Source organism: Mytilus californianus, unplaced genomic scaffold (genome assembly GCF_021869535.1).
Source record: "Mytilus californianus isolate M0D057914Y unplaced genomic scaffold, xbMytCali1.0.p SCAF_11, whole genome shotgun sequence".
NCBI classification, from domain to species: domain Eukaryota; kingdom Metazoa; phylum Mollusca; class Bivalvia; order Mytilida; family Mytilidae; genus Mytilus; species Mytilus californianus.
Genome location: NW_026262593.1, coordinates 63582242 through 63604855, shown reverse-complemented (window position 1 = coordinate 63604855; position 22614 = coordinate 63582242). Strand labels below are relative to the sequence as shown.

At 32.4% G+C, this 22614-nt stretch overlaps 1 protein-coding gene across 3 annotated transcripts; it reads right to left on the bottom strand.

The window, feature by feature from the left end:
• Positions 1–2056: 2056 nt before the first annotated feature.
• Positions 2057–22404, bottom strand: LOC127720497 (cytochrome P450 3A4-like). 3 transcript variants are annotated; one of them, XM_052227087.1, is made up of 14 exons: positions 22382–22404; positions 19367–19463; positions 16432–16484; positions 14988–15084; positions 14522–14638; positions 12994–13082; positions 11645–11793; positions 11239–11366; positions 10065–10185; positions 8277–8434; positions 7029–7117; positions 5478–5615; positions 4288–4450; positions 2057–2378 (listed from the first exon to the last, which is right to left on the bottom strand). In XM_052227087.1, exons 1-14 carry the CDS (start codon positions 22387–22389, stop codon positions 2304–2306), a joined length of 1482 nt encoding a protein of 493 aa, XP_052083047.1. In that variant the 5' UTR covers positions 22390–22404; the 3' UTR covers positions 2057–2303. The 3 variants fall into 3 exon arrangements, with proteins under 3 accessions (XP_052083047.1, XP_052083046.1, XP_052083045.1); XM_052227086.1 differs by lacking the exon at positions 22382–22404 and adding an exon at positions 22201–22357; XM_052227085.1 differs by lacking the exon at positions 22382–22404 and adding an exon at positions 21696–21826.
• Between the last annotated feature and the right edge of the window lie 210 nt (positions 22405–22614).

Genomic DNA, 22614 nt, shown 5'->3' with positions numbered 1-22614 from the left:
ACCTGTTATATGAATTGTTTGTATGTGATGATTTTTTTTATGTGTTTTGACCACGGGAAATATTGACAAACCCACTTTCATATTTGTCCGCGTACATGATACATTTTACATGCAGTGAAAATAATTTCTCATGTGTGTAATACTTTTAACAATATTGTCACTGATTGATTTAGAATTCGACTGAGATGTTTTTTTGTCATTTTGTTAGTTGCTTTTACGCTTCGTAGCAAACTGACGCTTTTATTCCCCGAGGGTATCACCAGCCCAGTAGTCAGCACTTCTGTGTTGACATGAATTATCATTGATATGATCATAATTATATATTAACTGTGTACAAAACTTTAAATTTTTAAAATATTAAGGCTTTTCTACCTCAGATTTAGATTACCTTAGCTGTATTTGGCAAAACTTTTAGGAATTTTTGGTCCTCAATGCTCTTCAACTTTGTACTTTATTTGGCCTTTTTAACTTTTTTTATTCGAGCGTCACTGATAAGTCTTTTGTAGACGAAACGCGCGTGTGGCGAAAATATAGAATTTCAATCCTGGTATCTATGATGAGTTTATTTATCTTAAGTTTTAGAAAAGACGTTTTGAAATTTGACAATATTTATATCTTGACAAACACGAATCATTTGTCGACAGACGGGGGTAAATTATGTAACTTTTTTCGAATATGAGTGCGTATGTAATGTACTCCAACGTTATCTTAAGTAAGTATCATGTACTCTATATTCATATCGAAGAAATTTAAATTCTTTATATTTCTTAGTTGCATAATAATAATGTCACATTTTTTACTTATGTCTTGTAACAATGTATATATATGTTACATGCATTTTCTAAATTTAGGCATTTTGTGAAATGACTGAATTTTCAGGCAATTTATGAAGTACCTAAACTTATATGAAATGACATCCACTGAATTATTTACAATTTCCATAAGCATTGAACTAGACAATCATTTGTTATTTCGTAAATTGTTTGGATGCCATGTTCTGCTTCTCATTTGTCCTACTTTTTTTGGAAAATACATTTTACATTGTTTGGTCTTCGCACTTCAACCACATTTGGTGAAACCCGGACCATGACAAATTCAGCTCTGTCAATACGTTGTACGTTGTCTGATACAACACTTACTATTAAACAAAATATGGGATTTTGTAAACAGCACACACATGAACTTTTTTGTTGTGTGTTCCCATAAGATTCAAAGTATCAATAAAAGAGATTTTCGTGAATCTAAAAATAAAAAAAAAATAATGCAAAAATGCACATTTAAAGAACGAATCAATTGATACTTTAATGTGTTTCAACCACATTGGGAATGCTTGAATACCATGGACCATGTTAAACTCAATTAACAATTTTAAACAAATCGTCAGGTTAACCTTTAGAAATGAATAAAAGAATGATAATACATAGGTGAAAGGAAATAGATCAAGTTCTATCTTTAACTCAGATATTCGACGCTTTAAGATTGATTTTTTTATGTCTTTTTTATCATTTTTAAATGGCCTAAATCTGACTTCAAAAGTCTGACAATTCTGAGTATTGAGGACACGCACTTGTCTCTAACAAATATATAATGTCATGTAAACCGTTAATTAATAGAGTAAAATTGTTATTGCCCAAAGGTAATGTCAAGGAATGAAACCAAAATAACAGGCAAATTCCCGTATGTCACATATAAGAAAATCCCCTTGTTTGTCAATAATCAAAATTTATTTCATATTTAACAGGCTTGTCTGTCCCAAATCAGGAGCCTGTAATTTAGTGGTTGCCGTTTGTTGCTGTGTAAGATATTTGTTTTTCGTTCATTATTTTGTACATAAATTAGGCCGTTAGTTTTCTCGTTTGATTTGTTTTACATTTGTCATTTCGGGGCCTTTTATAGTTAACTGTGCGTTATGGGCTTTGCTCATTGTTGAAGGCCGTATGGTGACCTATAGTTGTTAATTTCTGTGTCATTTGGTATCTTGTGGTGAGTTGTTTCATTAGCAATCATACCACATCTTCTTGTTTATATTCAGTCTCTTTTCCCTATAACACAAGTCTAAAAGTGTATAAGTTATATTTCCATTTCATTGAAAAAGTCAAAGTAAACTGACACGAGAAAACTACATAACAGGTATCACATATATACACCAACATTCTATGTTTTTATCAAAAAAATGGACCGTATACTTTTCAATCGTCACTAATGTTAAATAAATTGGCTATGCTAAGAAAAAATAAAGTAACACATTTTGAAATGTAAACATATTTAAACAATGTGTGTCAAGCTCCGATGAAAACATTGAATCATCTCTGTTCGATCTTCAGATGGACTCCATTTAGTGGTCTGGTGATGAAACCTTTTTGAAGAGGCATTGGTATCTGTAAATAACAAATAACAAATAAAGAGAGCACTGCAATTGTTTTCCTTTATTTATCAGTTTTTATTAATTTTACTGGTTATTCAAAAAATTGTTATTGCCATTAGGTAGAATATAAGTATTCTAAACCCTATGGTTGTGTGAAGTTTAAAGATTCTTCCATCTCAGGCTACTCCGATTATCTATGAAACATTTGAACATTTTTGAAAGTTTACAAAATTAAAATTTTAAATGCTAAAATTTTATAAATATCATATAACTGGTATACAACTATAAACATATATTTACTTTCATCAATTTCTTTATAAATAAGAACTTGATGAGCATAAAATCAATAATGAGTGTGTAAAAGGAGATATTTAAAACTTTTGCAACAATATAAAGTACAAAACAGCTTTTGATCACTCCCGGTTTTTGGTGGGGCTCGTGTTGCTCAGTCTTTACTTTTCTATGTTATGTGTGGTATACTGTTGTTTGTCTTTTGGTAGTTTTTTCCATTGAATTGTTAGTTCTTTTTCGACTTAGGAATTTGATAGCCCTTTCATATCTTTCGCATCACTTTTAGGGGAAAGAATATAGAAATTTGGACTTAATGAAATATGGACTGAGATTTTAGGTCATCAGATGACTCGAAACCGTTTTTTCCCCTAAAAGATCAATTTGCTAAAATGTTTATTTTATTGTCCATGTGACTGTTAAATTTGAATATTAATCAGATGTCGTTGTATATTTTTCTTACTTAGTTATCTCAATGTTCTTCTATAATATTTACCTGAAAAAACCTCGTGGTTGTATATGATAATGTAAGTTTTAAGATTAAAATTAAATATAGAAAATATGAATCGGTTGGTGTCAATTGGCTCAGTAGTTTCAAAGTAGCAGATTTTTGTAAATGTTAACGGACACCAATGGACGACGACGACGAACGCCGGACGACAAGTTATGAGAAAAACTCACTTGGCCCTTTTGGCCAGATGAGCTAAAATAGAACAAGAAAAAACGGTTTTAGAACAGGCAAGGAATGACAACGATAACTGCATGTAAGTGTGCAAAATCACAGACAAAGTCTTCATCTCACTTTAGGCGACCTTTTGATTTGGCATTCAAACTGTTTTGATTCGAACGCTCCTGCTGATTCTTGTTTAGACGCAAAGCTCGTCTGGCGTATCACTTTTATAAACCTTATATCGTTTACCGACCTTGACATTTAACATTTTAACCTCATTACCAGATGTGACACCTGTACAATAGGTCGACCACTTGATTTTCTCGGGGTAGGCAGGTGGATTTTAAAAATGAATAAAAAATGCCTTGTTGGAACTTTGCACAAGACAGGATGAAAATGAATATTCTGCAACACAAAATGCAGGAAACAAATGTGTACAAAAGTGAAAATAAAAATAAGTATGTGTAGCAATAGATAAAAATAAATAATTTTTTTTTTTTTACTTTTAATTCCATAATTTTTTGAAATGGACTTTGATTAATGTGTATTAGCCTCGTACCGATCTATGAGTTAAGCCAATTGCAACTGGTTTTTACAGTTTGTTCTTATTTTGTGCTGTAACACCACTATTCCAAGTAGGACTCACAAACGTATTTTACCCCGCCACATTCTTTAAGTGCCTCTCCCAAGTCAGGAGCGTGCAGTGCAATGGTTGTCGTTGGTTCATGTCTGTCATATTTGTTTTTTGTTATAAATTAGGCCGTTATTTTTCTCAATTAAATTGTATCACATTTTCATGTCAGAACATTTATAGCCGACTATACGTTGTGGGTTTTTCTCATTGTTGAAGGCCGTACGTTTACCTATAATTGCTTACATCCACTTCATTTTAACTTAAGTAAATAGTTTTCTCATTAGCAATCATCCCACATCTCCTTATGTGTATACTAATGTTTCCACCTACCTCTGTTTTGGAACAGACTACAAACTTAAACTTCTGCACCGTTGAAATGAGAGCATACTTGGTTTCAATCAAAGCAAGTCTCATACCGATACAAACACGTGGTCCAAGGCCAAAAGGAAGGAAACTGTACATAGGTCTTGTAGCCTTATTCTCATCTGTAAACCTAGGCAAATATGAATGCATATATATTAAAACGAGATAAATATCAAAAGATAGGTGTATCAGAATAAAAGAGTTGTTGCAAGAGTTCTTACGTGCAGAAAGCGTGACACTCTCCCTACACGAGGCATCGGATTTGACGTCCCTATTCTGTACACACGTGGCTACGTACTTGTACATCCAGCACAGCCAACTGAAACTTTGGCGAGGGTTTTTACACTCTCACCACACTGTAAGTTTAAGACGGCCCCTGGCACCGGCTTGAGCGGAATGCATGCACTATTTTTAAGATGAAATAAACCAATATAAAAATTCTTGTATTTTTTACCACAAATTGAATGAATTTTTAGATATTTTGATCACTCAACTAAACGGTTAACCACAAATAAAAAAAGACACGATCTTAATTTACGAACAAAACATTAAGTCCCATAAAAGCAGAATCTAGGTAGCATGTAAATTAAGCAATTATTGGTAATTTATAGACTAGCTAGGAATCCGCCTCTGCAGAAACTGAACCTATTCAATCGAAACTTGTTGCCAAAATATCGAATGAAATGACACTGTTGTCATTAAGTGCAACAATTATGACGCAGTGTATCTACAGTGATATCACGAGAAATCACGAGACCTGATTTGTCCAACACTGATACAGTTGAAGGATTTTCTGATTTGCCTCAATTGCAATTTGGTTATTCATGGTCGTTAAACCTTTTTATTACATGAAGCTTACTGCTGTCTTTAATTGAAGATTGCATGTCAAATGAGTCTGTAATTGCATAGCAACCGAAGTACGCTTAATATGTCAGTTGACATGGGTTTACTTCTATATGGAGTTCATGTGACTTTTAATATTGTTTCACAGCATAGCAACCGAAGTACGGTTAATATGTCAGTTGACATGGGTTTATTTCTATATGGAGTTCATGTGACTTTTAATATTGTTTCACGTAATTTCGTATGTCTGTCTGTAAGTGTGTAAAATTGTAAAAGATTTTGGATATATTTGTAGCTTGTAATAAGCATATTACCTTTCTGGATCAAATTTTTCTGGATCAGGCCAGTATTTGGGATTCCTGTGCAGTGCAGATATTGGTATCGTTACATCGGTGTCCTTTGGTATAAACATACCATTGACTGTGATATCATTTTTGGCGCGTCTGTTAATCCTGTGTAAAATAAAATGTACTAATTAATATATATACATTGCATTTACATATCACAATAAAACGGACCAGTGACCACTTATGTTGAGAAAAATTTGACCTCTGACTCACTGCTTGACTAGAAAACGTTCAGGAAACATAGTTTTCCCATACATTGCAGTCAGGTTAGCAAATGTGGAGCCAATGTTTGGAATATAAATTTGTTAATAATAAATACTTAACACGTGTTTGTTTCATGTTGACCTCTTTTGACATAAGTAAAGCAATTGAACAAAACAACACAATAAATGACACCTTACTGGTTCTTTCCCAGCTATTCGTGCATATTTTAGGTAAATATTTGAAGATACTTGCTTAACTAGCATTTTGCTTAATATCATATAAGAGGGTCTAGAAAGGGGTCTTCCAAATCTTTATTCCTTAATTTTTTAATCTATTTATCAATACTCTTTATAAATCTAACACATTATTATGAGACTATTTTTTATAGTTAAGTACCTCACTTTTCACTATTCTCTATTGTTTTCGGCCTATTTTCTCTATTTTGTATTTTCTGGCCCATTTTACTGTGGTATTGGCCCATAATCCTCTAATATGTAAACCCCATCCAGACTTTCATATGAGTTTCATACTACTACACAAACTTTAAATTTAAAAACGGTGTATTGTCTAATACAACCTAATACTTTGTGCCCGTTTCATTTTTGCATTAATGCAACGGATTTTCATGTATTAGGCGATCGAAACCCACAAAATAGAGACTTTTTTTGGTTAATTTTTTTTTCTTTTTACTTAAGTTTCGTATCGAAATCTGTTATATGATTAACCAATACAAATTGGAAGGTTGTCATTAAACAAAAAACCTCGTTACAAAATATTATATTTTTGAAAGGAAATTATGAATTAGAGTAAATATTTTCTTTGTGAACTTAGTCTTTGCCAGGTGTAAATCAATGATTAACGATCTTCTTCTAAATAAGGAGGTGCCAATTCATTTACAGATTTGAATACCAGCATAGCTTTCTAATATTTAATGAAAATAAAATTATTATTTTCGTGCGACCAAAGTGCTGTATTTTTCTTCATTAAGATCTCTCAAATCCATAAATTTGAATCATAGAGTTTTTCAAAAACGTGTATATTATTTCCTTTGCCTCGTTTTTCGTAACGTAAAGGCGCAAATTTTGAAACTATGAACACACACTTCAGTCTGTTATTGTAGGAGAAGAAGGTTTGTATTTAAAGTAACCCAGTTTGACAAGGTTTCGTAAAATCAGACCTTTATTAATTGAAACAAGAATGATGTCTTAAACGCGGCATATTAGCCAGTTTGAGTTGAGTTTTTAACATGATTAGCTTTTTAATTGTGCTTCGATTTTTTTCTTGTAAAAAAGCACATTTGTTGTATAAATTTACCTTGGAATAATTGCATACAGACGCAGAACCTCATTTAGGAACATCTCTAGATACTGCATGTTGGGAAGAGAATCATAGGTAGGAGGTCTCTGGAAAAGAAAGATTCAGAAGATACCAAGGGGACATTCTAAACTCTTTTAAGTGGAACAAACAGATAACGCCATGGGATAACATAAAACGACGAAATGACAAATAAGTCCACAAAATACCACATAGAAAACTGAAAACTAAGAAAAATACGAACCCCACAAAATAACAGGTACGATTGTAATGCTCCGGAAGGGTAAGCAGCTCCTGCTCTACGTTTGGCACCTGTCATGTCGCACATGGTAAGTACATATACTGTGATAAGTCCCATTCGAAATATATAAAGATGGAGTGGAACAATATAATGTTAGGGTGAATATACATTATAACTTTATTGATATGATTCCTCTATTATTAGTACGTTGTAATTCGAATTGCCGAATAAACACGAATCTTCAATAATTATTTGTTTTCCTCATACCCTTTGAAAATCAGTGACAAGAAAGTATAAAATTGAAAGAAATAACATAAAAAATAAAAAATAAGATCAGTGACATACAGGAACAAGAGAAAAAAAGTATGTTTGAATATGTCGAACAGCACTTGAAACATTTATGAGTGATATGTTATCTTTTTTACAAACCTCCCTTTTGTACCCTATACACTAATACGGATTCAACTTTTTAGTAGTGCCTACTAATTTTCTATACTTAATGTATTCGGTGAAGAACCTTGTTTGTGGTTTTTGAGTTAAAGATGTGCCCTCTTCTTGAATATATTAAACTCCCTCTCTTGATTTTAATGTATACCAATTAGGGTGTACATTAGGGTCTTCGATCATTTTCAAGTGTTGTATAAAGCGACTCGTTTTGACAGGTATCGGTTAAGGAAACATAGAGTGCACGAAGAAAGCCATCTTTAAACAGCAGTGTATTCAATCGGTAAAACCAAAGACAAGATCTTGTACATATTGAATCGAACAGAGGCTTCGATAGTTAAAACCTAAAAGTGCTTGTTTTAGTTTTGTTGACTAACATTGCAATATGTTTTAAAGAAAGCTAATGATATTTGATCTTTGTTTCTTGAAGCAGCTAAATTTTTTGCTAATACTCTACACTTTCTTTTTCGTGAATAATTGCTTACATTTCTTTCTACAGTATGTGACTGGCCAATTGTTTAATTATACAAAACTTTAATTTTACAAGAATGAAATGCTAATACCTTTCCTAATTCATTATCGATTTCAGTAAATAGTCTTTCTTGCATGTCTGGATGTAAGGCCAACCTATAGGCGGCAAACGATAGGGTGTTCTTTGTTGTATCATAACCGGCTCCAAAAAATACCATGGAATTCGTCAATATTTCATTTTCGTTCATTCCTACAACATTAGAAATGATATTGTTAAAGAATTTTCATTCGTAGCTACATGCACTATATTTTTTTCTGGTTTCTGGAAAAGTTATTTGTTGACAAGATATTGATAAATTACCCTTCCGGAGCACTTAACATGACCCCCGGTTTTTTGTGGGGTTCGTATTGCTCAGTTTTTAGTTTTTTTTATGTTGTGTTTTGTTTACTGTTGTTTGTTATTTGGTCGTTTTATCGTCTTTTGTCATGGTGCTGTCAGTTTGTTTTTGCTTATGAGTTTGCATGTCCCTTTGGTATCTTTCGCCTCCCCTTATCAATTAGATCAATTCAAATTTAATATAAAAGAAACTAGCAAACACGTAATCCATGATAATTTGTACTACGTGATAAAATTCTTATTTACAGTAGTATAAAAATGATGTGTTGAACCTTCTGAGGTAGGCCAATAAATCCATATGTATGAGGTTTAATGCATTTAAACTTTATCATATACATCATATAAATATTCCAAAGTTATCATCGATATCTTTAGTCTTAACGAAATAAAAATCGAGATATGAATTATTCCATGACTTTTTTTAAAATGCAAAGGGCCTCAATGATTTCTCGAAATTTAGCCATTTAGTTAATATACAATTATAAGGAAATGTTTAATTTTTAGAGAGAAACGTTCGTTCGTTCCCTATTGATAGTTTTTCTTACTAACATCTTTTTTTTTTATTTTAAAGATTTTGTTGTACTTGTTGGAATCTAATACAAACAAGATCATACATCCCGTTTACGGTAAAGCTGTTCATAGAACTCGTAAATTAATATACAATCAACTTGAAATTACCCATTAGTCCGTTGAATAAACTTTTTCTTAAAGGATACCAGTCTTACATAGTAGTAAGATCTTAGAATATATGTTTTATTATTTTCAATTGTTTAATACTTTACTGAAAATGTATTGCTAAGCTAACTTATTAAGTAAAGACTTATGGTCCTCCTCAAGTAGATACTTATACTATGGCACTGCAAGAGATTATGCTTTTATCAGACTGCTTATGACGTCTTTAAACTTAATCTGTTGGAAGTGTACTGATTTATATTTGGTCAGGGAAAGACGTCTTTGTTTACAATGTATTAGTTTAAATTAGGAGCATTAATCTAGCTTCCAGTAACTACAATAACTATCAGCATTATTCGTATTTTGTCCTTTAGTTAATTTTTGTTGTGCTTTGCGTCGAGCCGATGGGTCAATACCTTTCTGACCTACTTTAAAGTGTGTGTTGATACACCATTGTCCTACGATAGGGTAAGGTTGAGCACTCATAAACATGTTTAACCATGCCAAATGCTTTAAGCGCATCTCCCGAGCCAAAAACCAGTAATTCAGTGATTGACGTCTGTAAAAATTGGTTTTCGTATTAAAGTCAATAGTTTCAATCATGTCGTTAGTTTTCTCTGTTGTTTTGTTTAACATTTTGTTTTCCGAGATCTTTTACATCTTAATATTTGGTATGGGTTTGTGCATTGTTGAAGATCGTACGATGACCATAAGGTGTTTACATCCTCCTCGTTTTGATCCCATAAACAATATTTTTATTTTTAGAATGTATTTACACGCAAACTCAAAAGCACTTTAAAGGCCAGAATACCTCTGTTTTTGAACTCAGCAAAGTCAAGTCCTCCCAACTCATCAATTTTCCCATTTTCTTTATGTTTTTCTTTTTCTTTATGAGAGTTCAACATCAATTGAATAAAATCTCTGAAATTATTCTAAAACAAGAAAGAGTATTACTCGTGGAACTTGACTCTTAAAGAAAACAATAAAATCATTTAGTCACAAAGCGCAGATAAATTAAGGAATCTATAATATATCAAATATTTGTTGTCAGGTTTAAGGTAATTGAAAAACATACTAAAGAATTATAATTAAAATCTAAAGGAAGTTGTCTTCGCAATTTAAAGCCATTTGGTTAAACTAATACAACACAGGGTCGTACAAAAGACAAGCATCAAAACAAAAGCCAACTGTTAGGTTCCACATGCTAATTATGACAACATAACTTTTTATTTATGACAACAGAACTGTTATTGTCATACAAGTGAGAGGTTTAGCTAGCTATAAAACCAGGTTTAATCCACCATTTTCTACATAAGATAATGCCTGTACCAAGTCAGTAATAATTATGACAGTTGTTTTCCATTTATTTGATGTGTTTGAGCTGTTGATTTTGCCATTTGATAAGGGACTTTCGTTTTGAATTTTCCTTGGAGTTCGGTATTTTTGTTATTTCCCTTATTAATATTTTTAGATGAGGTATCGCATGTCATTCATGTGACTGTTCATTTCTATAACAAGACCAAGACCGGGTCTGGACCTGCGTTGCTGCATGCAATTCATTGAGAAACATGTATACCAGAGCATAACTGATCATTCCCAGACCAAATATTAAAATCATTCACTTCAATAGGAGCCAAAAAAGGTTTGACGAAAATTTCCCTTGTACAATGACTGGTTTTAAAATTTCAAACTACCGGAAAACAAGAAGAAGATACACGGCAGATGTTAAAATTACTTACTCGCTACAACTGAACGTTATCAAGCTGCAGACAAATAATAAATCATTTCCTTTCATAAAAGCCAAGAAAAATTTGACGAAAGTTTCCTTTTGGACCGACGGACGGAGTCGAATGATTATTAGACCTGCTTCCGCCTTCAGCGATGCAGGTAAAATGTATATTATGATCAAGATAATGAATAATAATTCAAAATATATAAGAGCAAAGCAATTATCTGAAGAGCATGATTTGTAACTTTGTACTTACATTGGTGTTTGACTTTCTTTCTGCTATTAACTGCTGTACTATATTTCTGAAAAACTCCTCAGAACCCTCTCCGAACACTGGAGCCTTGAACAGGGTTCCCATCAGATTTTTCAAGAATGGAAAAATCACTAAAATATTAATGATTGTAACTATCATTTATGGGTTAAAGAAAAAAAATATAAAGTATTAATCAAGTTAACTCTATACTATATTGGATGATATCACTACATGATACAAATATTTGATTTTTTAAATACATTATACAAAACAATAATGGCGAACATTTATCATAATACACGTTTTTCAAAGAGAAAAAGTTAAAACTCTTGCGCATGACTTTTTACATGTAGTGCAAAATTTCAATGACAGATTTACTAGAACAACAGTATAAAGAAAAATCACTAACTAACTATCAGGAAATATGGTTTTACAACGTCATCCGTGACTGTTTTCTTTGCATTCGTAACAAACTCGTTGTCTGGTTCTTTTTGAGAGTTCACTTGAAGACCAAAGGCAGTGCTTGCAATAACATCCAATGTAAAACCACCAAAGACTCTGAAAAATTGAAATAAAATGTGTATATCTGACATTTGAACAGCACATCTTTATATTAATAAATGAATTTAAATGAAAGAACATTTAAAAGCTAACAATAGAAAATTAGTATTTAATTTATAAGAATGTCCATGAGTTCGGTGTAAAGTTTTTGAAATTTTCTATATTGCTCGCTAAAAGTATTATTATTCACCTTAATGTTGTATTTCTTGTAAAAAATGTGTTAAAAGTTTTGTGAACATAAGATTAGGTTGGTTGAGTTTAAAAAAATTTTAAATTATGCAATTTTTCTTTTTAAATTAACGGCATAATCCTGACCTTTATAGATGGGTTTCACTTTTATTGATCTTATGCTCTGCTCTCTGTTACTGGTAACCAGTAGAAAAAAAAACAATAAAATAAGGATGTTTTGACGACAGATATATCTAGAAAGGAAAAGAATAATATGATTTGAATTGTCATTTAGTATTTTTGATAAGAATAGCTATTCATCAACACAACTTACAGTTGGAAACAGTTCTAAACTCTCTTTAGCACTGACAAAATTGTAATATGTCATAGAACTGTTCTAAACTCTCTTAGCATTGCAAGAAAATCTGTCATATAACTCTTCTAAAACAGTACAACTGTAAAAATCAGCTCTAGGGAATAAAACTGTCCAAAACTGTTATAAGGTAGAACTGTCCAAAACTGTTGTAGTGTAAAACTGCCAGGATCAGTTCTAGGGTAAACCGGTCCAAATTGATTCTACGGTAGAACTGTCAAAATTTGTTCTCGGGTAAAACAGTATTAAATTCTTAATTCTAAATGACGTAAATAAGAGCTGTTCTTTTAATCGTAATTTCAGTAAGAACAGGGACAGTAAGTCGTATTTCAGATAACAGGATTAAATTGTAAAAATAATTACAGTCTGGTATTCCGTATTTGTTTTTCGTTTATTGTTTTAGCACAAATTAGGCTGCTACTTTTCTCTTTAGAATTGTTACATATTTCGTCATGACGAAGCTTTTTTAGCTAACTAAAAGGTAAGGGTGTTGCTCATTGCTGAAGGTCTTACATTGACCTACAGTTGTTTACATCCTCGTCCTTTGATCTCTAGATGATATTTCTATCATTGCGAATCATACCACATAAAAGAAAAATGTATTTATCTATTGGTTTCATATTACTACGAAGGGAATAGTTATTAAACATACTTACTCTGTCATTTCTACAGTTTCATTTTGTTCCATGTTACCACTGATATTATTTACGAGATCATCACAGCATCGCAGTATCATTGGAAGCATCTAGTAAATACAGAGCAAGGAATATTTACCTAGTAGGTTTGATGGAAGGGAATATTTATCTAGTAGGTTTGATGGAAGGGAATATTTACCTTGATTGAAGGGAATATTTACCTAGTAGGTTTGATGGAAGGGAGTATTTACCTAGTAGGTTTGTTGGAAGGGAATATTTACCTAGTAGGTTTGATGGAATGGAATATTTACCTAGTAGGTTGGATGGAAGGGAATATTTACCTAGTAGGTTTGTTGAAAGGGAATATTTACCTATTAGGTTTGATTGAAGGGAATATTTACCTAGTAGGTTTGATGGAAGGGAATATTTTCCTTGATGGAAGGGAATATTTACCTAGTAGGTTTGATGGAAGGGAATATTTACCTAGTAGGTTTGATGAAAGGGAATATTTACCTAGTAGGTTTGATGGAAGGGAATAAAGTAAACTTACGGAATTATAAATAGGTACTGTGTCAATAGTATTATTGTACAATCTATTTTAGTTTTGTGATCTAAAGATAAAATTTCATTAAGCTTCCCATTAAACCAAGTGCCGATCCAGGATTATGTTAAAAGGGGACCATCGGCAAGACAACGTTAAGAATGGAAGTCTATGCAATAACCTTAAATGTGCATTTTGTAGCTCCATAAAAGGGACTGGTCCCCTACACCCTAAATCCGCATCGGTTAACTCCTTTTTATCTGTTTTATCTGTTGGAAAGACCAGTTTTATCATAACGCTTTACGGTATTGCAAAGTCTTCCTATCAAAATCACACACTTTCATTTGTTAATTATCTGCAGAAGCTTTAAGTATTAAATAATTATAAAAGAATGGTAAAAAAAAGTAAGATAACAAAAATACCGAACTCCAAGGAAAATTCAAAACGGAAAGTCCCTCACCAAATGGCAAAATTAAAAGCTCAAACACACCAAACGAATGGAAAACAACTGTCATATTCCTGACTTTGTACAGGCAATTCCTTATGTAGAAAATGGTGGATTAAACCTGGTTTTATAGCTAGCTTAACCTCTCACTTGTATGACAGTCGCATAAAATTTCATTATATTGACAACAATGTGTGAACAAAACAAACAGACAAAATAGGTAAACATGTCAAAAATAGGGGTACAGCAGTCAACTTTGTGTTATAATCTTAATCACTATAAAAACAAACAAATATGTCAACAAAGAAAAACAAAATGGCATATACACAAAGCACATAAGCAAAAATGAACGACAATAATACAACAAATGACGATAGCACAATAACACAATGACGGGATGTGTAAGTACCGAGCCACGCTAAGAGGATATTACCAAAAGTTGACTAAACAGTAAGGTAAATAATTTACAAAGACAAATAAAAGAACACTATAACACTTAACTAAGCGTCGAATTGGACACTAAATCACATATCAGACTTGGACATATATAAAATTATACATACATTCTTTAGTTTGCCCGATGTAAAAGTAGGTGTCATAGTACTTCTAATAAACTTCCAGTGGTCATCTTCTGCTGCTGTTATCATACTGTCCAACAAATCATCCGTCTTTAAAATCAGCTGCAACATGAATATTACTTTAACCACCACAAAGTAAACAATTTAACACATCCAAGGCTTTACAGTGACTTGTGGGTGTTGAGCTTTAATTTCTTAAAAACAAGATATTTTTAATTTGTTACTGTTTTCTCCAAAGCTTACATTTCAGGTCCTACCTTTCTTAATGTAAATTATTTACTACTTTTTCTAGACGTGAACATGTGCAAATGAACAATTGTAGTTTTAAATAACAAAACTCGCACCCCAAAGAAAATTAAAAGTAAACCCGTTTAACATATCGATTAACCATGTGGTAAACTGTCGTATCCAACCAAAGAATTTCTTAGACTAAACAAACTTTACAACTTACAACACGATTAGTAAACGTTTGATACTCTTTGATAAATATTTCTTTAATCAGATCTGTATCTGTAACTAATAGTACAGGAATAGTTCCGTTATATATTCTGCAAAATAAAGTCAAATGCACATGTACTGTTATATAAAATGATTACTTGATTGTTTGTTGCTTAACGTCCATTGGCAAATATTTCATGCATGTTCAGGACGAAAAAAAAATATAAAATGAATGAATACAAATATTGCTGAGTGTCTATTAATTGTAAAACAAGAATATATGTTCATAGAACACCTTGCCCTGCTCACACTAAATAAAAATCCATGTTCAGTTAACCGTAGAATCTAGGTCAAAACGATAATTTGGCATACATTTTTCGCAGTTTACTTCAAATGACCATGTATACTTGGTTTCAAATTGATGTGCCCACAAACTACATTAAACCAAAACTTTAACCTGATACGAGACGTACGGACGAACAGACGCAAAGACCAGAAAACATGATGCACCTCTACTATCGTGGGCAGGGCATACACATATATTAATTGTACATTTTTGTAAATAATAAACTGTTGACAGAGAGCTATGTCTCGCCTGTCCTCATAAAATTCAGAAAAAGACAATCAGGCGGACAGCAACATTGCTTATAAATTCAAAGTCGGTGGACCATGATCTTGTGGGCAGGACAGGGCCTAGAAATGGTCAACAAACTGAGATGTGCTCATAGTAATGCAACTTCATACAAAATATCATTGATCTATCACAAGTAAATCCTATCAAACTAACTCAAGCAGAAAACTTAACATTGAAAATTGCTTTTTAATTCAAAGTCATTGGACCATGTCCTAGGGGCTAGTGCCTCAAAATAGTAGTCAAACTGACATGTACTGATATTAATGCGACTTCATACAAAATATCATTGATCTATCACAAGTAGATCCTATCAAACAAACTTAAGCAGAACACTTAACATTGAAAATTGGTAGTTAATTCAAAGTTGCTGGACTATGACCTAGGGGGCAGGGCCTCGAAATAGTCTTCAAACCGAAATGTACTGATAGTAATTCAACTGTATATTAAATATTTATGATCTATCACAAGTAGTTCCTACCAAACTAACTTATGCAGAAAACTAAACAATTGTTGACGCCATCGCCGCAGCCGCCGGAAAAGCAATCCCTATGTCTCGCTTTCCACGACTTTGGTCATCTTTGTCCACATATAAATTTAAAGTAAACAGAACTTTATATTCGTGTGTAAGTTCACCCGAATCCTTTATGCAAGCATATTAGCATTATACATGTATTAAAGTTTAAATATAAGCATGTGTAAATATAATGTTAAATATAATTCTATACTCATGTGTGAATAGCTTAACAGCTATTTCAATTACGGTTTTATCTTCTAACACTAGATAATACTCCTTTTTAAAACGTTATAATCTTTTTAAACGTACCCAACTACACTGCCATACTTTGGAACTAAGTCTTGGTCAGTTTTGGGTACTCCCTACAATACAGTACAATATAATTAATACAGATTTATTCTTTTGAAATTCATTAAAAGTATTTCACAAAATAGAATGCAGAAGAAATAATGATCATTCCCTCAAATAAATAACATAATAGATATTTTATTGTGTGTCTTTTTATGTTGTAATGTTATACCACTGTTTCGGGTTAGGATGTAGGTTGGCGCCAGTTCAAACGTTTAAACCCGCTGCATTTTTATGCACCTGTCCTAAGTCAGGAGCCTGTTGTTCAGTGGTTGTCGTTTGTTGGTGTAGTTCAGAAGTGTTTCTCATTTCTCGTTTTATATATAGATTAGACCGTTGGTTTTCCTGTCTGAATTGTTTTACACTAGTCTTTTGGGGGGCCTTTATAGCTTGCTGTTCGGTGTGAGCCAAGGCTCCGTGTAGGAGGCCGTACTTTGACCTATAATTTTTTACTTCTTACACATTGTGACTTGGATTGATAGTTGTCTCAGTGACACTCATACCACATCTTCTTATTCATATGTTATGAATAATGATGTTATGATTAGTTGACACCATTTTACTGTTTTGGTTCCTGGACTAATTTCTACAGTCAGGTATAAGAACTCAATCATTATCTTATGTTGAATCACTCAATGTAATTTTATTGGTTAAATAAACAAACTAAATTAAATTCCTCACAAATAAAAATGACAATTAAGTACAATGGAGTCACTGATGATGTAAGAACCATAAGAATCATACATACATTTTGTAAGTGTATACAGTACATGATGTCATTTGAAAAAGGCAATCTAATTTATAATCAGCTAAAGATGATAATAAAACAAGAGTGCACACGCTGAAATATCTCGCTTATAGTATACAAGAAACAGACCAAACCATGAAAACTTTATATTGACCAATGAAACATGAAAATGAGGTCAAGGTCAGATGAAACTGCCAGACAGACATGTACACTTTGAAATCATTCCATGCATCAAATATAGTTGACCTATTGCTTATAGTATCTAAGAAATAAACTTAACTAGGAAAACTTAACATTGACCAATGAACCTTGAAAACGAGACCAAGATCAAATAAAACCTGCCAGACTGACATGTATATCGTAAAATATTTCCATACACCAAATAAAGTTGACCTATTGTATACAGTTTTAGAAAAACAGACCAAAAAACACAAAAACTTCACTTTAACCACTGAATCATGGAAATGAGGTCAAGGTCGGATGACACCTGCTGGTTCGACATGTACACCTTCATTCCATATACCAAATATAGTAGACATATCGCTTATAGTATCTGGGATATGGACTTGCCCACAAAAACTTAACCTTGTTCACTGAATCATGAAATGAGGTCAAGGTATGAGGACTTTGCAAGGTACGCACATACCAAATAGACTTATCCTATTACTCATAATAAGAGAGAAATTAACATTACAAAAAATCTGAACTTTTTTTTCAAGAAGTCACTTAACCATGAAGTGAGGTCAAGGACAATGACCATATGACAGATGGAAACTTCATAACATAAGGCATCTATATACAAAGTATGAAGCATCCGGGTCTTCTATCTTCTGAAATATTAAGCTTTTAAGTAGTTAGTTAACGCCGCCGCCGCCGCCATCGCAGTAGGATCACTATCCTTATGTTTCGCTTTCTGCGACAGAAGTCGCAAGCTCGATAAAAAGTTATTTGCGATTCCAAAAAAGTGATATATTCCAACTCAGGATATTTAAACCTTGATGTATGTTTTTGTCCATTGTAGAGTGTTCCAGTATATGGTCGAATTGTATTGTACATCAAAGGATACAAACATTTACGAACATAGATGATCACGCATACGTTTTTCATGCCGTTACATTAATCCCGTTTTCTGTCTTTTTACATAAACGACTGCAGCTTATCACTGTTTTATTCATAACTCAAAAACACGGCGGTTGCAATTAGTGGAGCATGAACTAATTACCTTTCCGAAGCAATCTACATTTTTTTTAGAAGACTTAGTGTTTGGTATTATTAATCGTCATCTCGTTATTTTTTCGTTTTGGTCAATGTGTTGTCTGTTTTTATTTGACTTACTGAGATCTGTGATTGCGTATTTTTTTCTGACCTTCTCATTTGAGTTTACCCAACACCTTTTTTTATCCGTAAAAGTATAGAGACTTCAGGCATTTGTTTTTGTATAGACCAATGAAAGTAGGTTCTTAATACTAACGGTATTTAAGACTTGATCACTTTGATAGGCCACTATTCTAAATACCACATGTTAAGATAGTCGGTAAGATAAATTCGTTACATAGTGTGCTAGTGACCTAAAACGATATATATGGGGGTCAGTAAATTCCATAAGGACTGACACCATATATATCGTATTAGGTCACTAGCACACTATGTAACTAATAGTATCAGAAAAAAAGAAAAAAGATGTCTATGACAGATCCAAAACAGGAATCACACACACGTTACAACTCATATGCTGCTGTCCAAATATGAAGTCTTTTTGAACTGAAGTATTGTAGATGTGTTTAAAGAAAAATTTCATTTCATTTACCACGCTGAAAAAAAAAATATTATCGGCAAACAGAGAGTCGGTATCTAACCGAAAAGTCCATACACGTTACAACTCACTACTCTCAAGCTACTGATCAAATAATTTTTATAAAGACTTTATGCTTAGAAATTAACGAGGAAAGTGTGACGAAAATATGACTGTGTTAAACGAACGAACGGACAAGGTCATTGGACTATCGCCCACTAAAAGAATGAGTGTGTAATATGATCAACCGAAATCCTCAATTATAAATAGATATTATACTACAATAATTACAGACGAATTTTAAAAGCCCCAAAAAAGTTCACATATTACCTATGGATTTATTACATGTATATTACCTTTACTGCCAAGTCTTTAATGCTTCCAAGGAAAGGGAACGGTGTTGGTCCTGGAACTCCTAGCCTTCTCCATAAAGTATGTTTCCATAATGTATATCTGGTGAAAAAAAATGCAATCGAAATAAAATAGACTGTTTTACAATTATTTCCATTGTCGTTTGAAGACTTGATACATTCTATAGGATTAAAGGAAACATGAAAAAACAAGAGAAATTATTGTGATATGATGTTAGTACGAATTTTCTAAAATGAATTTTCCATAAATAGATACTCCTTGGTACTAGACCATTATATTATTCAATTCATATTGACATGTCAAACAAGAAACTATATGGTTTCTAGGTTAGGATCTCGACCATTTTCAAGATATTTAAATATTCTCAATAGCAGGGGGTGGGAATGACCACTGGGGACTTATCCTATCCTTCATTCAACTTGCCTTGACATGACAAGCAGGAAAACATATGGCTAGGGTGCGGGCATCTCCACCATTTTCTAGATATTTGACTTTCTCAAAAGAAGAGAGAGTGGACGTCCCTAGGAACTAACCCTTTGTATTATTTAAATTATCTTGAATTGAAATAAAAAGAAAAAAAAAACTATTGTTTAGTAATGCAGGTCTCAACAATTTGCATAATATTTTAACATTCCTAAATGACAGGGATGTGACAACCACTTGGGCTAAACCTATATTTCAATGTAGGCATATTGGCAAGACAAACAGAAAATATATGGTTTAGGGGTCGGGGTTCCAACACATATCTAAAATATTTCCAAATACCAGGGTTAGGATGACCAATGGGACTCGTCCTATATTTTATTTGATTTGATTAGTGTTGCAATGTAGAAAAATTTCCAATCATTAAACTTACCATATTTTTTACGGTTTTTGTGTAATTTAAAAAATAATGTGCAAGGTCAAATGTCAAGGTCATAGGTGACCATTGACCTTGACATTCAGGTAGGTCATGTGATGCCATGATCATTACTGAAGGCCCCATGTCCACTTTCTGTTCTTAACTTATGAGCACGAAATACAAATTCCTCATATGGTTCCCTCCAAAATTATACCTCAAATTCCTCACTCGGCTCATTTTTAGCTTAAGCATTAACAAAGAAGAATAAGATCGTTTGGGAGCCTTAAAAATAAAAGTTGAAACGGAAATGCTAATTTCAAATTGTTTAATCTGACATTTTATATTTCTGCCTTTGTCCTATAATTCATTTAGATACAGAGTAAACAAATACTATAAAACACGTAGTTAGTCAAATATCACCACTTAAAATACTGGTCAGAATTCAAATGTCAAGAACTGATGTAATGTCATTTTAAATACATTAAATAATTGGTTAGATTTTCATTATAACACATTCACATTCTCCATTCTCAAGTCTATTTTATTTGGCAATCAAAGTTATCACCAGTCGCACTCGTAAGTTAACAATAAGCGTAAATATATATACTTATTTAAAAAAAAATATATATATAATCTTTAATACGGCAAATTATCGATTATTTTAAACGTGAATACATGTATATTTGTTCTTACGTAATGAATTCGATCAATACACAATCCGAATGATAGAAAGGTTAAAAACTTGTCCTATTGTATTGTATTGTTAAATACTTTATTTGACCACAAAATGGTGTATCTGCTTTTTGTGTCGTTGGGTTAAGGATTCATTGACGAACATCCCACATATCCGTTGTAAAAAAACATTAATCAGGGCTAGGATGAAAAATTTTGTCCTGCCTATTTATTTTTCCCTCTATTCAGTCCTGCCTTTTTATTTTCACTCTATTCGGTCCTGCCTTTTTTTTTTTAGTTTATCCTGACTTTTTTTTTACATAAATTGTCATCCTGCCTTTTTTTTTGCAGATAATCTCATCCTGCCTTTTTTTTTACTCAAAACTCCTGTCCTGCCTATTTTTTTCACATTTAAAAATCTCCCCTAAAATAAAATGATCGTCCCTAAGATAGTAACTTGACAACCTCTGAAAATAAGATTGATTGTTTCAGCAAATACACCTGCTGTGTGAAAGTCTGTACTTTAAACTAACAAGTGAAAAGAAAATTAAGGCGATGATTTCATTTTAAGACATAGGAGGGGATCATTTTTGCAACATAGTACCCTCATTTTCCAATGGATGTCGAAATTCCCGTTCTGTCGATTATATGTATATACTAATAGTTTGCCTCAAATTCCCCTTCAGTTGTAATACCATATGTTTGCTAACAAAATAGTGGTAACAATTCAAAGTTATCTAAAAAAAAAAAAAAAAAAACACTTACGATTTAGCATTAAATAATGAAAAAGAAAAACTTACAAATAGAGTGTAAGAATGAACAGTAAAATTGTGATTATCCATGAAGGTATATCTACCAGACCAAGAACTTCCATGTCTTCAACGTTATAAATAAATCTCTATTCATCAAAGTTTATTTAATGCCTGGTGAAGTAAATATGGTGAAATGAAAAGGTTAAAAAATAGGTCGTGTAAATATACGTGTGTCCTAGAGGTCACACTGTGTCATTTTTTATTATAAATTATTTTTAAACGTGAATACATGTATAATTGTTACAACATGGTACTTTCATTTCCCAATGCATGTCGAAATTCCTGTTCTGTCGGTTAAAATTTGTAATACTAAAAGTTTGCCTAAAATTCCCCTTCAGGTGTAATACCATATTTATGCTAGAATTCCCCTTCAGTTGTAATACCATATTTATGCGAGCTAAATAGTGGTAACAATTCAAAGTGATCTAAAAATTAAAAAAAAAAAAAAAATAACTAACGATTTGGCATTAAAGAATGAAAACGAAAAACTTACAAATAGAGTGTAAGAATGAACAGTAAAATTGAGATTATCCATGAAGGTATATCTACCAGACCAACAACGTCCATGTCTACAACGTTATAAATAAATCTCTATTCGTCAACATTGACAAGTATTTAACAGATCGGGAACACTACCTTATATGGATATGTTCAAAACTCAATTGATTATATACCTTTCCATAGACTAACCAAGACTTAGATATCTTTAAATCACGTTTGTGTTTTGATTCGATACTCGCAATTAAGATCTAAATTGTCAACCTCAGCGTCGAGTATATACCATTTCGTAGCACGTCTAATACCTGTTCAAATAAGTATGGTGAAATAATAAGGTTAAAAAACAGGTCGTGTAAATATATGTGTGTCCTAGATCACAGACATTTTTATTGATTTCAGTTCATCCGTA

What these genes read in the sequence shown, in the direction of transcription:
- LOC127720497 (XM_052227086.1), bottom strand. Translation starts at nt 22,274, where the DNA reads ATGGACGTTGTTGGTCTGGTAGATATACCTTCATGGATAATCTCAATT. An exon ending in TGCTGAGTTCAAAAACAGAG is followed by an intron (nt 8,435 to 10,064) that starts GTATTCTGGCCT and finishes CTAATGTTGTAG; the next exon opens with GAATGAACGAAAATGAAATA. An exon ending in TAGTCTGTTCCAAAACAGAG is followed by an intron (nt 2,379 to 4,287) that starts GTAGGTGGAAAC and finishes TGTTATTTACAG; the next exon opens with ATACCAATGCCTCTTCAAAA.